General features: G+C 44.2%; 1 protein-coding gene across 3 annotated transcripts in view; it reads right to left on the reverse strand.

Moving 5' to 3' along the window:
• The window catches only part of NRG2 (neuregulin 2), a 57,561-nt gene extending 48,386 nt beyond the window's left edge, over nt 1–9,175 (reverse strand). For all 3 annotated transcript variants that reach the window (XM_033154181.1, XM_033154179.1, XM_033154180.1), the window contains exons 1-2: nt 9,077–9,175; nt 8,589–8,760 (exon numbers count right to left, since the gene is read on the reverse strand). In XM_033154181.1, the coding sequence (XP_033010072.1) occupies nt 8,589–8,760; nt 9,077–9,098 (194 nt within the window). In that variant the 5' untranslated portion in view covers nt 9,099–9,175. The remainder of the gene's footprint in view (nt 1–8,588; nt 8,761–9,076) is intronic.
• Between the last annotated feature and the right edge of the window lie 4,922 nt (nt 9,176–14,097).

The following is a 14,097-nucleotide window of genomic DNA, read 5'->3' on the forward strand; positions in this document are numbered from 1 at the left end:
TTGATGCATGTACAAACTTGTGAATGTGGTAACAGATTTGGAGAACTTCACAACAGCAGCTTCTGGAGGGTAGGAATTTCTGTTCACTGCTCTGGACCTTGACTTTTAGCTGACCTGAGTATATTCTTGCCTCTGGCCTCTCTGGTTGGCCCTCACCTTTCTGGTCCTTGACTTTGGCTCTACCTGAGCTACAAACTCATCTCTGACTTCTGGTCTTCCAACTGACTGACTGCAGGTCTGGTACCACAGCATGGGCATACCCAGGGGGGAGCAGCTGCCCCCCCCCCAGCAGCAAAAAAAATTAAATGGTTATCGGCAGCCTAAAAGGGGGAAAAAAAGCTCTCCTCCTGAAAAAAAGCTAAATGACTGGTATTTCTCCCCCTCCCAAAATCTCAATAACAATTGAGCTCTTGCCCTCTTGCCGAGGCACAGTTGGCCGCTCTGTGTGTGTGTGTGTGTTGCGCCAGCTGTTTCCCCTTCCCTCATGTCGACAAAGAGCTGGCGTGCCTATCAGAGACCGGATCCTAGCCTGCACCCTGCTTGGTCAAATGGGGATGCAGGGTGAGACTTGGGCAGTGTCAGGGGGCGAATCCGAGGGCTGACCATGGTCTTAGCCTGGGTTCTCATCCTTCCTCGTCTGTCTGCTTTTTGTATCCACGCTACATCGTGCTAGCAAGAGAGGAACAGTTTCTGAATTTGCCGGGATTCATCGTTGCAAGGGAGCTTGGGAAACTGAGTTCCCTTGCATGGTGAGTAGTTCCTTTGCGAGGATTGAGGATCCTGGGAAACTGAGTTTTTCAGCCATTTTGGGCTTTCTGTTTGGGGGGGGGATTTTCTGTTTTTTGAAGCTGTTTTTGTTTTTGAACCTGAACGACCATGGCTTATCCCCCCCCCCCATTTTGATCCTGGGTATGCCCCTGTACCACAGGTCCTGAAGGTAATATGTAAGCAGAACCTGCTATACAGAACCAGTTCCCAGAAAGACCCTTGGTGAACTCCACTGCTTATTTCCCTCTATTATGAATATGATCAGTTTAAAAAAGAGCTATCCCAAAAATTCATCAGAACTTTTAATAGGAAATAAATGGTCAAAACGGGTAGATAGTTAAGTATATAATGTCTGTCAAATTGTGTTCACTCCAAACATTCAAAAACATTGGTGAGTCAAGACTCCTCTTTGCAGAAACCATGCTGATTTTTCACAAGTCCTGCTGTTCTACATACTTGACATTTCTATCCCTAATCATGCTTTACAGCAATTTACCTATAGTTTTCAGAACGTTTCTGTTTCATTTGCGCATAAAATAAATATTACTCCTGTTTTGGTTTTGTTGCTGTTTTTTGGCTGACTTTTAACACCCCGTGAATTTTATATAACAGAAGGAAGGGAACAGTCACTGTGTCCCTCATCCCAACGGTCCAAATGTCACTGTGACTCAACAGGGCAACTGGGGAAGTTAGCAGATTTTAACCACCTGTTTAATGCTAGTGGACTGTGCCATAAGGAAAGGGAAACAATTGCCAGTCAAACAACCAAAAGAACATGAGGAGAATATGAATGGGGCGTACCCAGGATCAAAACTGGGGGGGGGGGGGCAAGCCATGGTCGTTCAGGTTGTGACATTTCACATTTCAGCACGGAAAGGCGAATGAAACCAAAATTTTAGGAAAATTATATATAATTATAGCAGTGCTTTATTACGGTAGTTATTACAATTATTTGCTTGATTTTTTTATTTTTATTTTTATTCTAGTTACATGTCTTATACCAGGGATGGCCAACTCCCAAGAGACTGTGATCTACTTTCAGCAGTGATCTACCCCCGTTTTTGGGGGTTCAGCTCAAAGTTGTTGACCTTTTTTGGGGATGAGAAATGCCCCAAGAAAAGAAAAACTCCCCCCCCAACCAGAAAGCCCCCCAAATGGCTGAAAAACTCAGTTTCCTAGGATCCTCAGCCATCGCAACTCACCATGCAAGGGAATTGTTTCCAAAGCTCCTTTGCAACGATCAGCCGGCGCAACACACACACACACACACGCAGTGGCCGGTTGCCGGTCGGCAGAGCTCAATTGTTATTTAGATTTTGGGAGGGGGGAAAAGACCGGTAGTTGAGCTTTTTAGGAGAGCTTTTTTTCCTTTTAGGCTGCCGATAACCATTTAATTATTATTATTTTTTGCTTCGGGGGGGGGCAGGTGCCCCCTCCTGCCCCCCCCCTTGGGTACACCCATGGGTATGAGAGAAAAAGAAAAAGAGACTGACCAAACTGGGTGGGGTCAGCTAGGTAGGAAGGGAAATGGGAATAATCTGGGACACAACCATGAAGGGAATTGCCATGCCCTGAGACAATGCATCCATCCAAACTCAATGCCCCTTCTTTGATTAGCTGTGGTTCCACAATAGAATGGAAAACACCCAAGGTACAGATTTCAGGAGACTGGCTTAGTATCCCATTGGAGTCAATGGAAAAACAAAAAGGAATGAACTAAATATGGATGGAAAATTAAAGAACTGCCAATTCACCTCTGAAAAAAATGACAGTTAAAATGAAAGCAATCAGATTAAAATGAAAACAAACAGATTTGTTAACTATGTACAGAACAAATCTCTAATAATTAGTCTGGTTAAGAGGGAGTCCTGGTTCAACTGGCATGAGGTTATATACAGTGAGTGTATTTGCTAAAGTCATGTTCAGATAGTAAGGATTCCTTTCTCGCTGTACTAATCATTAAAACTATGCTGGTACTCAAGGACAGAGGAGTTATTAAGTTATTGCATTATTGCTCAACTCTTTTGCTACCTTGTTCACATTGTATTCTGCTAATTACAATGTGAATAAGATGGCAAAAGAGTTGAGCAATAATGCAATAACATAATAATTCCTGCTAAACTGAGCAGAAGAAAATATCTTCCTCCCCAAATCTCCTTCTGTTCTGAGCAAGACAGGCTTGCCTCTGCCTGCTGCTAATTAGTGACAGAACATGCAGCTCACAAGTAACGAGTTTCCCCCTCTACTCCGGCAAACATTCATTGGAAAGGACAACTCCCCTGCCCAGTGGCGCCAGGAAGCTGTGCAAGTGGTAAATTGATGGGAAAGTAGAAGATTTGACAAACAGGTAATTGCTACTTTCTGCAGCACACTGTACTCAGTGCCATTACGGCTCATCATTACTGGAGGGGATGTTAAACTCATTTGGCTTGAGGAATGGGAAACAGAGAAGGCTGCTCAATATGAAAGCATAAGGGTCTTAAATAACATGTGGCATTCGCCACAAACTGGCCTTAAAATGTCACTCACTATTACTGGCCTTAAAACCACTATTTTAAGTTTTCCGTTAACAGAACTTCAGGAAAGCATTTGCAATAAGCAAAGGTCTAAATTTTGTGACTGCCACTTATTCTAGTTAGTACATAATTTTGGTTGACAAAAACTGTTGTTTTTAAAGACTCTGCTAGACTAGAAATAGGGACGTGGGTGGTGCTGTGGTGTAAACCACTGAGCCATAGCTGTCGACTTTCCCTTTTTTGGCGGGAAATTCCCTTATTCCAGCGCCGTTTCCCATTGCAAAAAAGGGAAAGTTGACAGCTATGCACTGAGCCTTGGGCTTGCCGATCGGAAGGTCGGCGGTTTGAATCCCTGCAACGGAGTGAGCTCCCATTGCTCAGTCCCAGCTCCTGCCAACCTAGCAGTTCGAAAGCACATCAAAGTGCAAGTAGATAAATAAGTACCGCCCAAACGGGAAGGTAAACGGCGTTTCTGTGTGCTGCTCTGGTTTCGCCAGAAGCGGATTAGTCATGCTGACCACATGACCCAGAAAAACTGTCTGCGGACAAACATCGGCTCCCTCAGCCAGTAAAGCAAGATGAGCGCCGCAACCCCAGAGTCATTCGCGACTGGACTTAACTGTCAGGGGTCCTTTGCCCTTTACCTTTTAGACTAGAAATATCCACCCAGTTCAACTTCCTGTTTGCAGAATACCTCTGGAAGCCACACAGTCAGGACATGATGGTGGCAGACAACTCCTGTTGTTTGATCCCAGCATGTGATATTCAAGGTATGGTGAGACATTACAGAAAGGCAAAGCACAGACTGCATTTTCATGATGGGGGGGGTATGTGTAAGGGAAGAGAGCAGGAGAGCAGCTGATATCACAAACATATTGGCATCGGTAATCCAATTAGCAGAGCATGTGTGGGGCTCCTGCATACTTCCAGCCCCAATTTCGCTTTGAGTGGGAAGGTGGAACAGTGTGTTGAGCAAAAGCCAGATTTCATAAAACCCAAGAAACTTCAAGATACTTTGTACAAATGTCTGAGAGCCCACATCTTCTTCTTCTTTGGCGATCACTTGTAGCCGAATAAGATTGTCTCCCACGAACACCGTCTTAACGGTGTGTCCTTAAGTGTCTGTGGAGGCCAATTCTGGATCCACACTTCCTTCCACAGTGGGGACATAGGTTTCCAGGCAGAAGTTAATCACAGTGAGGGTTTGCCAAACATGCCTTCCTCTTAGCTCATTTCTCCCTTTTGTACTTCCTTTCTTCTTCAAAGTCCACGACATCTTTGGTAGAGGCTATTCTACTATTATACTGACATAAGTTTGCCTGTCTTCCCAAGTAATATGCAAAAATATTCAGAGACACCGTTGATGGAATCTTTTGAGGAGTTGGAGATGGAGTTTATAAGTGATCCATGTTTCACAAGCGCACAGTTAAGTTGGAAGTAGAATTGCTTTGTAAAGAGCATTTTGGTTTCCCTTCAAATGTTTTATCTGCAACAGTTTGGAACAAATTCCAGGACAATAGCTAACCATATTAACTGTCTGAATTAATTAAGGTATTGGATGCAGAATTATTATTGATAGTTTCAGGGTCACATCCAATTACCGTATTTTCCGGCGTATAAGACAACCCCCAACTTTTCCAGTTAAAATATAGAATTTGAGATATACTCGACCGCAGATTCTCCACCCGGCATATAAGACGACCCCCGACTTTTGAGAAGATTTTCCTGGATTAAAAAGTAGTCTTATACGCCAGAATATACAGTACGTATCTTGTTTTCTTCAACTGAATGAATGTAGATATCAAGTGCAGGATGAAATCTGCAATCCAGAATATATCATAAACAACAAAGAGACTTGTGACACCTTAAAGCCTGACAAATTTATTGTGGTATAAGCTTTTACAGACCTGAGTCCACTTTACAGTATGTATGGAATGCTGGGTGTAGAGAGAGAGAGAGAGTTAGCCATGAGATCAAAGTGAAACGAAATGCAAAAGTGTAAATGTAAAAATAATGAGAGTGACCATTCACAGTGTGATATTGGCAAAAGTATCTTCGGAGTAGCCTTGGTCAGCTAATTAGCCCCTGTAGTGCGATCCCTATTAAGGACACAGATAACAGAACTGAATCTCTTGATAAGCTGTAATACTGCAGTTTTCCTTTGAAATTCCCTTGTTCAAGAATCACAGCCTTAAGGCCAGCTCCAGAGTGTCCTGATAGGTTGAAATGTTTTCCTTTTTGTTTCTGAGTATTGCCGCTTTTTTATGTGAAATCTGTGTTTATTTTTTATTTTTATGCTTAACCAGTTTGTCCTATGCAGAATGCAGAAAGGCGGGTGAAGACGAGCAGATGAATGAATCTCGAGGCTGACATGATTAGGTCTTGTAATAGTGTGCTTGGGTAGAAATGAGGGCCTCTGGTTTTCCTGCAGGAGGACCTTTCGTATCTCCATATAGAAGCTTGCTGTTGCCGGAGGCTGGGGTTAGGTGGCTGTAGGTAAGATCAGGCCTGTCACCCAAAGTCTGTGAGAATGAAGCACCACTTTCCAGAACAGCCTATAGGTCACTAATGATACTTTAGCTGGGAGCTATAGGTGACAAGTGGTGCTTTGTAACTTTCTCTTCTTTCCAGCAGTAGGTTATTGCTGGGCCATCAATCCTGCTTCTGCACTTCATTTGCAGAAGAGAGGCATTTGAGGACAGGAGTTGAGAACCCATTGTTCTAAGCCAGCCATGAAAATGTTAGCTTACTGTGGAGTCATCATGCAAGTGCCCACAGCACGTGCTTCTAAAAGCAGATGTAACTGTGAACGTGTATCAAGTAACAGAGTGATGACTAGATATACTGTGGTATCGTCAGGAAATAATGTTTCTGATGACATGTGGTCAATGTTTGTGGGGAATATAGGTATAAAAGAGCACCAAGACAGAATTGGGATTCAAAATGACTTTAACAGGTTGGAAAATTGGGCGCAAGCTCACAAAATGAATTTCAATAGGGACAAAGGTTCTTCACTAAGACAGGAAGAACCAGATGCACATTATAGGATGGGGAAAACCTGGCTTACTAGCAGTACATGTGAAAAACAACTAGGGTTCTTTGTGGACCACAAGCTTAACATGAGTCAACAGTGTGAAATGTGAGGGATCCTATTCCCTCCCCTTCAATAATTCCCCAACAGTGACTCTCCCTAGGTTTCACTGACAACTAGGATGAATCCTTCAGTGTTCATATGGGAGTTGTCTCTGGGGTACCTCAGGGCTCTACGATTTAAAACCCTTTTGCCACCTATGGGATCTCCCTACCAGGGTTCCCAACTACTGCAGTTTGCCTCCCCTTTAGGCAACTAAGTGGCACACTTGGCTTCACTGTCCAGCCCTCTGTATGACAGGAGAATAAGCAAACAGTTTCCTCTTCCACAGGACAGCTTTGTTCTCTCCTCTTAGTCACACCTCTTAAGGTACTGATACACTGCCACAGTCAGCGAACGTTTAAGCACATTTAACTTTATTAGGTAACTTGAAAACATGGATGTCTCGGGTTATTACTGCTACAAATCTTCTTCTCATGTAATTCAGCTTAGTTATAATATTTCCTGCATCCCTTTAGCAATGGTAATGACCTTTCCTCCCATTCCACAAAGCCTAACCTCCCATTTTCTCTCTCTAACCCTCCACCCCCAACTGCCAAACCCCCAACTGCCTTTCAACGGTTGTTCCCCCTCCTTTTAGAATGCCAACAAGCTCCGCCTCCCAGGGATCGCCTACCTAAAATGGGAGTGATAGGTTAACCCATGATGAACCTGAATCATCAGCAGGCATTATTCTGCCACATGATGCAGCAGCAAAAAAAAGTTAACGCTATTCTAGGCTGCATCAACAGAAGTATAGTGTCCAGATCAAGGGATGTAACAGTACTACTCTATTCTGCCTTGGTCAGACCCATGGGCGTAGCCGGGGGGGCAGTGAGGGACAGCTGCCCCCCCAATCAATAAAAATACATAGCAAACTGAGGTTCTGCCCCCCCTCAACAAAAGGCCTCTCCCCCGACAAAAATCCTGGCTACACCCATGGTCAGACCACTCCTGTTCAGTTCTGGGCACCACAATTTAAGAAGAATATTGACAAGCTGCAATGTATGCAGAGGAGGGCAACCAAGATGACCAAGGGTCTGGAAAAGAGGAGACTGGGAGGACATAAGATGATAGGTATCTTAAAATATCTCAAGGGTTGTCCCATGGAAGATGGAGCAAGCTTGTTTTCTGCTGCTCTGGAGGATAGGACACGAACCAATGGCTTCAAGTTACACGAAAGGAGATTCTGACGAAACATCAGGGAAAAAATGTTTTCTTTTTCTTTTTCTTTTTTATAGGAAAAAACTTTCTGATATTAAGAACTGCTCGACAGTGGAATGGTCTCCCTTGAGAGGCAGTGGAATCTCCTTCCTTGGAGGTTTTGAAGCAGAGGTTGGGTGGCCATCTCTCGGGGATGTTGTAGTTGAGATTCCTTCATTGCAGGGAGTTGAACCCGGTGACCCTCAGGGTCCATTCAAACTCTACAGTTCTGATTCTATAATTAGTCAAGGGCCAGACACATCAAAAACAATATCAAGGAAGATGTATTTGTATGTATGGATCTGGCTCCTCTTCCCTATTTTTGTCCCCAAACTGACACACCACACGAAGTTTTGCTAATATCAGATGGCCTTACCATGCTTTGAGAAGGCTACCGTTAAACACCAGGAGCAAACGTCAGACTTACAGTTCAGTTTTGTTCTAATGAACAATTTATGCCATCTTCCTTGCAGCTTAATCACCACTCCTAAGGGATGTGATTAAAAATATTTCCTTGGTTGACCTTTCTTGCTCTAGAACTTCCATAATGTAGCAAACTATAGGAAGACTTCCATAATGTAGCAAACTATAGGAAGACGTATTTCTCAATATGTAGCAACAAGTTCAACTTGGATAAACTTCTTTCTTTGAGCTCTAGAATGCTACAAATGCTGAATCTGACCCCTAAAACACTGGCATTAATAAGAACAAGCATGTCTGAGCATGTTATGGATGCATTTCTTTCACCAAAGTAACAGTAGCTGTCTAGGACTCGGTCGTGTGAAAAAGGGCTTTTATGTCACATGCAGGAAGACTTCAACCTGATCACTACTATTTAGAAATCACCTAGCTAACCCAGGTTCCCCCCCCCAAAAAAATAATAATGGAGGTGTAAGATGACATTTATATGAACAACACATTGAATCTTTTTCTCTTTTTTTTAGGGTGAAAAGAAGCAGTTTTGTACTTACTTTCCATTCCCATATTTTATGCGGATATCTTTGCTCTTCTTCAGTTCTCTGCCATCTTTGAACCATTTGTAGGATGGCTGGGGATTTCCAGCACTTGCCTCGCATTTCATGGAAACTTTTGCCCCCACTTCCACATTTAAGCTCTTCAATTTCTTGAGCTTTGGGCGGACAGCTGCAAAGAGAGAGAGAGAGAAAGCAGCCCTATTAAGATCGCCACTGGATCTCTTGAGATGCTTGAGTTTCAGGCTCTACAGCACTTCCCATCCCTTGCTCCTTCTGCACATTTTCATTCCGGTACCTCCCCACTCTCCTTAAGCATGGATGACAGCACAGCATTCATTCCTCCCCAAATGCGCAAAAGACACAAATGCACATCGTATCCAACTGGAAAGCAGCATCAACTCAGGCAGGGCTTTCTCCGAGAATGATTCCTGCCCTCATTCTGGCGTCGCTGCTGCCACAATCTCCTTTGCTACGTTCTCTCTTACCTCTGCTGCTGTTGGCAGACATGCTGTCGATTGCACAGCCTGTGCAGATCTGAATGGTAGCATTTGGCTACAGGAAGGGGAGAGATGGGGAGGAGGACTCTCTCTTCCTCTCAGTTCAGCTACAATCACTGCAGGGTTTTGTTTTTTAATGCTCATGTGCCTGCCTATTCATTCTGGGAACGCTAAAGCACATCTCCGTAGAGAAAGTAACTGGGAACTGAGAAGGTCATTCGGCTTTAGTGCTCCATACTGAACAATAGCAGAAAGGACCCCAAAAGGAAAGTCTGCCTGCGAAAGACGATAAAGAGGGCTCTGGGTCGCAAGAGTTCAGAAATCCAGCAATTAGGTAATTAGATGCCTCTTTCCCTTCACGCCATCACCAGATAAACAGTCCAGACCATCAGGTATCAGCGGCTGCTGCTGTGCCTATGACCTTTGCTGGATGCTTTTGTAGCAATTTAGCTAACTATGCACCAGGAAAGGATGCACAAATTCAACCAACCTGCCACTGCCACACAATGAAAGGATGCTTATAGCAAGCATCCTGATAATTTCTCTTCGCTAATAAAACTTCACTAATAAAATTTCTTTGAAATTATGGAGACCTCATTTGTCTTAATGCCAAAGAACATGTCAAAAGTCAATAATCATGCTATTGATGTCAGTTATCTTAGCATGACCTTCCTCTTATTTATTCTGCATCACCTAAGATATATTTTCTTTTTTTAGAAGGAGCAGCAACAGTGAGACCAAATGAGGGAAACTTTGTTCATGCACTCTCTTCCTCCTATGTCTTGCCAAATTCAGTATTTAAGCTTCAAGATATTACCAGTCTACATCAAAATATTTACGGAGTGGCAATCACAGTGTCAGATTCTTAGAATTCACATTGTGCCTTGCTTGTCTCACCCTCCCTAAGATAGTTAAAAATCACTACAAAATAATTTCAAAATGATAAAAATACATACAGTACTGGAAGTATTAAAAAGTTCCAAAGCGTAGATAAAAAATGGTAGAAATGTCAATATACCTTAGACTGCAGAACTCCTGGGAGGATATATTGAGAATGGGTTTTTAAAAAGGATAAGAGGATAAGTAGAAGCTGCTGGATCAGGCCCATCTAGTCTAAGGTTACCAGACATCCCCATTTCCTGGGGACAGTCCCCAGATTTACAAATCAGTCCCCATACAAAATCCATTGAAGTTGAAAAGTGTCCCCGGATTAATTGGAAAAAAATCTGGTAACCTTAATCTAGTCCTGCATCCTGTTCTCACAGTACCCAAAGCAGAAGCCTCCATGGGAAACTTGTAAGCAGGACCTGAGCACAACGGTTCTCATCCCACCTGTGATTCCCAGAAACTGACATTCGGAGGCAAATTCCTCCAAGAATTTGTCCACTTCTCCTGTAAAGCCATCCAAGTCTGTGGTCACCCTTCATCCCATAGTTTAGCTGTTTGCTGTGACGGGTTGAGATGTCTGAGGGCACTCCTGGAGGAGAGGAAGGAGTACACCTGTGTGATGGATGGGGAGAAATCTGTTTTGATACAATCAGGCATGTCCAACAGGTAGATCAGGATCTACCAGTAGATCACTGGACGTCTGCAGTAGATCACTGGTAGATCATTGGTTCCCCCCAAAGAAGCTGAACAACTGTGGCTCCCCTAAAAAAAACCCTCAACATTTTACCTCCTTCCTGAAAAAAACTCAACAACTTTGACCCAAATAATCCCCCAAAATGGGCCTTCCTCCTTCCTAAAAAAAGCTCAAAAAGGGGGTAGATCACTGCCAGTTTTTAATTCTGTGAGTAGATCGCAGCCTCTTGGGAGTTGGCCACCCCTATATGTTCTGTACTCCTGCCAACCTAGAAGTTCGAAAGCACATCAAAGTGCAAGTGGATAAATAGGTACTGCTCTGGCGGGAAGGTAAACGGTAAGGTAAATGGTGTTTCCGTGCGCTGCTCTGGTTCGCCAGAAGTGGCTTTGTCATGCTGGCCACATGACCCGGAAGCTGTACGCCGGCTCCCTCGGCGAGTAAAGCGAGATGAGCATCACAACTCCAGAGTCAGACACGACTGGACCTAACAGTCAGGGGTCCCTTTACCTTCACCTTTATGGTTCTGTAAGTGAATTGTTCCATTTTTCTCCTGGTGTTTTGCAGCATATTTTTAGAGTGGAGTGAAAGAACTGATTTGTGATGGTGGTTTGGTGACAGAGCACAAGATATTGGAGAGAGAATGAATATTGGAGTGATTAAATAGATGGAGTGTTTACGGATGTGTATGAGGTACAGAGGGAATATGGAATTAGTGATATTAGAGAAGGGCAGGCACAGTATGATTTGCTTTCCATGCAATTTTCCCTAATGCTTTCCATGCAATTTTCCCTAATACATTTTTGCTTGTTATTTTCACTAATGTACATGTTTTTTTTCTGAATGCTTTATGATCTTTATTAATTTTATAAACCACTTCAGGACTGTTTTAGTATAAAGCCATATCTATGGTAAATATAGGAGTTAAATAAAACATATTTTTGCTAGGACACATTGAACTATATCAAGGATGGAAACCATCTTATGTTTATCAGCAGCAGCAAACTTCAGGCAGGGTCCACCATCATGCTTTTTTTAAAAAAAATATGTTTAATGTATTATTATAATTATAATTATTTATTTTTTGCTTTGTTCAGTCTCCTGAAGAAGAACCTGTGAAACCCAAAAGCTGAGTGCAGGCAAAAGTCAGCTCAGTCTGACTGAAAACAAGTATCCTGGGGAGTACTAAATCTTATGTAAGTTCCTGTCTGAGCAACGCAGATTCAGAAGCCTACAAAATAATCAATACAAACACAGATATTGTAGCAACACCCATTAGCCCTGAGCACGTCCGCAAAGCTCAGAAAATAATGTATAATACCCAAGGGATAGCAGCCCAGTAGAAAGAATGCAGAATTCTCAAGAAAATGCATTTTCTTTTTCAGGAGATAAAAAGGGTATGCGGCCCAAGGAAGAGGCATGATCCAGATGATTTGCGTTTGCTTTCATAGTGAACAACAAAAGAGGCTGTTTCCATGTTGTAAGGAGTTTCAGTGGTTGCTCATGAGAAATCAGGCAAACGCAGAACTTCTAAACACTAAGTTCTTTATTGTGCAGCTATTTACAGTGGAGCTAAAATAAAGACGTCCAGCTCATCCCTCTGCAGAATCCGGGAATGTCTGTTTCCGGTTTTTTGCCCAACATAAAAGGCGCAGGATCCTGAACCCCCGCCTCCCCCTTCTACATCCTTCCTCCCTGCCAAAACGGGGCGACGGAAAGGGTCCCTCTCCCCCCTCTTCCAGCTTGGCGCAGAGGCTGTCCATCCCTGCCACAGCCCCTGCTCCCACTTCCTGCCTCCATCTCCCCCTCCCCACTCGGGGAAGATGACGAGCTGCTCAGCGGAGACGGGGGTTCACGATACTGAAAAAGCCCCGGCACCGCTTCCAGCTCCGGCGAGGGCGGTTTCCTGACACATGTATTCATTTTGATATGCAGAGAGAGTTGAGGTCTCTTCTCAGCACCACTCCACTCGACTTAGGTATCCTGACTTAGAACCACTGATAAGCCTAGAAACAACCACCCGAGCTGTTGGCCATCACTGAAGCTTGTGGAGTGAGTGTTGTAAATTAATTAGGCACTGTGTGAAGATGTGCTTCCTTTCATCTGCCAGTAAATTTCACTGGTCAAAAATGATGATTTGCCCCCCCCCCCCTTTAACCCTACACTATTCATTAAATGTGAATAGTGCTATAAATGACCATGATGCTGCCTTCCTCTTAACAGTTGCCTTCTTCCTAAACTAAAACCAAACCAGAGTTGTATCCACCTTGCTGCTTGGGCAGGATTCACCCAAGGAGCCCCATCAGCAGAAGCCCTGCACAAGGTTCTGCGTGCAACAGGGCTTTCCCCCTGCATGCCCCCCTCCCCAGCTCTGGGGGTATTTGGAGAACCTGCAGAACAGCATGCAAGGGGAATTGTTCCACCTGGCAAACTGAAATGCTTGTGCAAACAGAATGTTTGTAACACAGCAACACTGAATGTCAACCGACCAACCCATGAGGCAAGGTGAGGCGACCACCTTGGGAGGCTGCATTCACAGGGGCAACAGACAGAGCCGGAGCATATGCCCGCGCTGCCCAGGGCGGGTGCTGCCCAGAGCGGGCGTGCTCCTGAGGGGGGCACAGTGCGGAGGGTGCCCTGCCAGGCGCAGGATAGCCGCTTGTGTGCCCAGAGCGGCGCACACGCCCTACAGCCAGGGGCAAAGTGAGCTGCCCACAGGTAAACAGTGTTTCCGTGCGCTGCTCTGGTTCGCCAGAAGCAGCTTTGTCATGCTGGCCACATAACCCAGAAGCTGTCTGTGGACAAACGCCAGCTCCTTCGGCCTATAGAGCGAGATGAGTGTTGCAACCGCAAAGTTGGGGTTGGGACTTAACAGTCAGGGGTCCCTTTACCTTTAAGTATGTGTAAGTGCATGGTTGTAGGGGCAACCTCTTGATATCTTTGCCCCCCACTTCCCTCTGCTGGGTACCCCTCCCTCGGCTGCCTCCCTTCTGCTGAAATTTAGATTGGAAACTGCCCAGGGCAGGAAACAGACTTTAAAATGTCACAGTGTAAAGCATCATGCTATATTAGTAATAGATGGATTGAAAGCCATTCCCAGACAACACCATAAAATACCATATTTTTCACTCCATAGGGACCACCGGACCATAGGGAGCACCTCGTTTTTTAGAGGAGGAAACAAGAAAAAAAATATTTTTCTGGTTTTCCTCCTCTAAAAGCCCTGTTTTTTTTGAGGATCAGCTAAAAGTTTTGCAGCTTTTTTTGCAAAGGGGGAAAAGCAAAGAGGAAAAGCCCCGTTTTTATGGGGTTCAACTCACATTTCTGCAGCTTCTAAAGGAAAGGGAGCCTTTTCTACAGTTTCCAGGCAGATAATCTAATCAGCCAGTCACATGTTGCTGGGGAAACAAACAACCTCCCTCTGAAGCAC

Source organism: Lacerta agilis, chromosome 7, assembly GCF_009819535.1.
Source record: "Lacerta agilis isolate rLacAgi1 chromosome 7, rLacAgi1.pri, whole genome shotgun sequence".
Lineage (NCBI taxonomy): Eukaryota > Metazoa > Chordata > Lepidosauria > Squamata > Lacertidae > Lacerta > Lacerta agilis.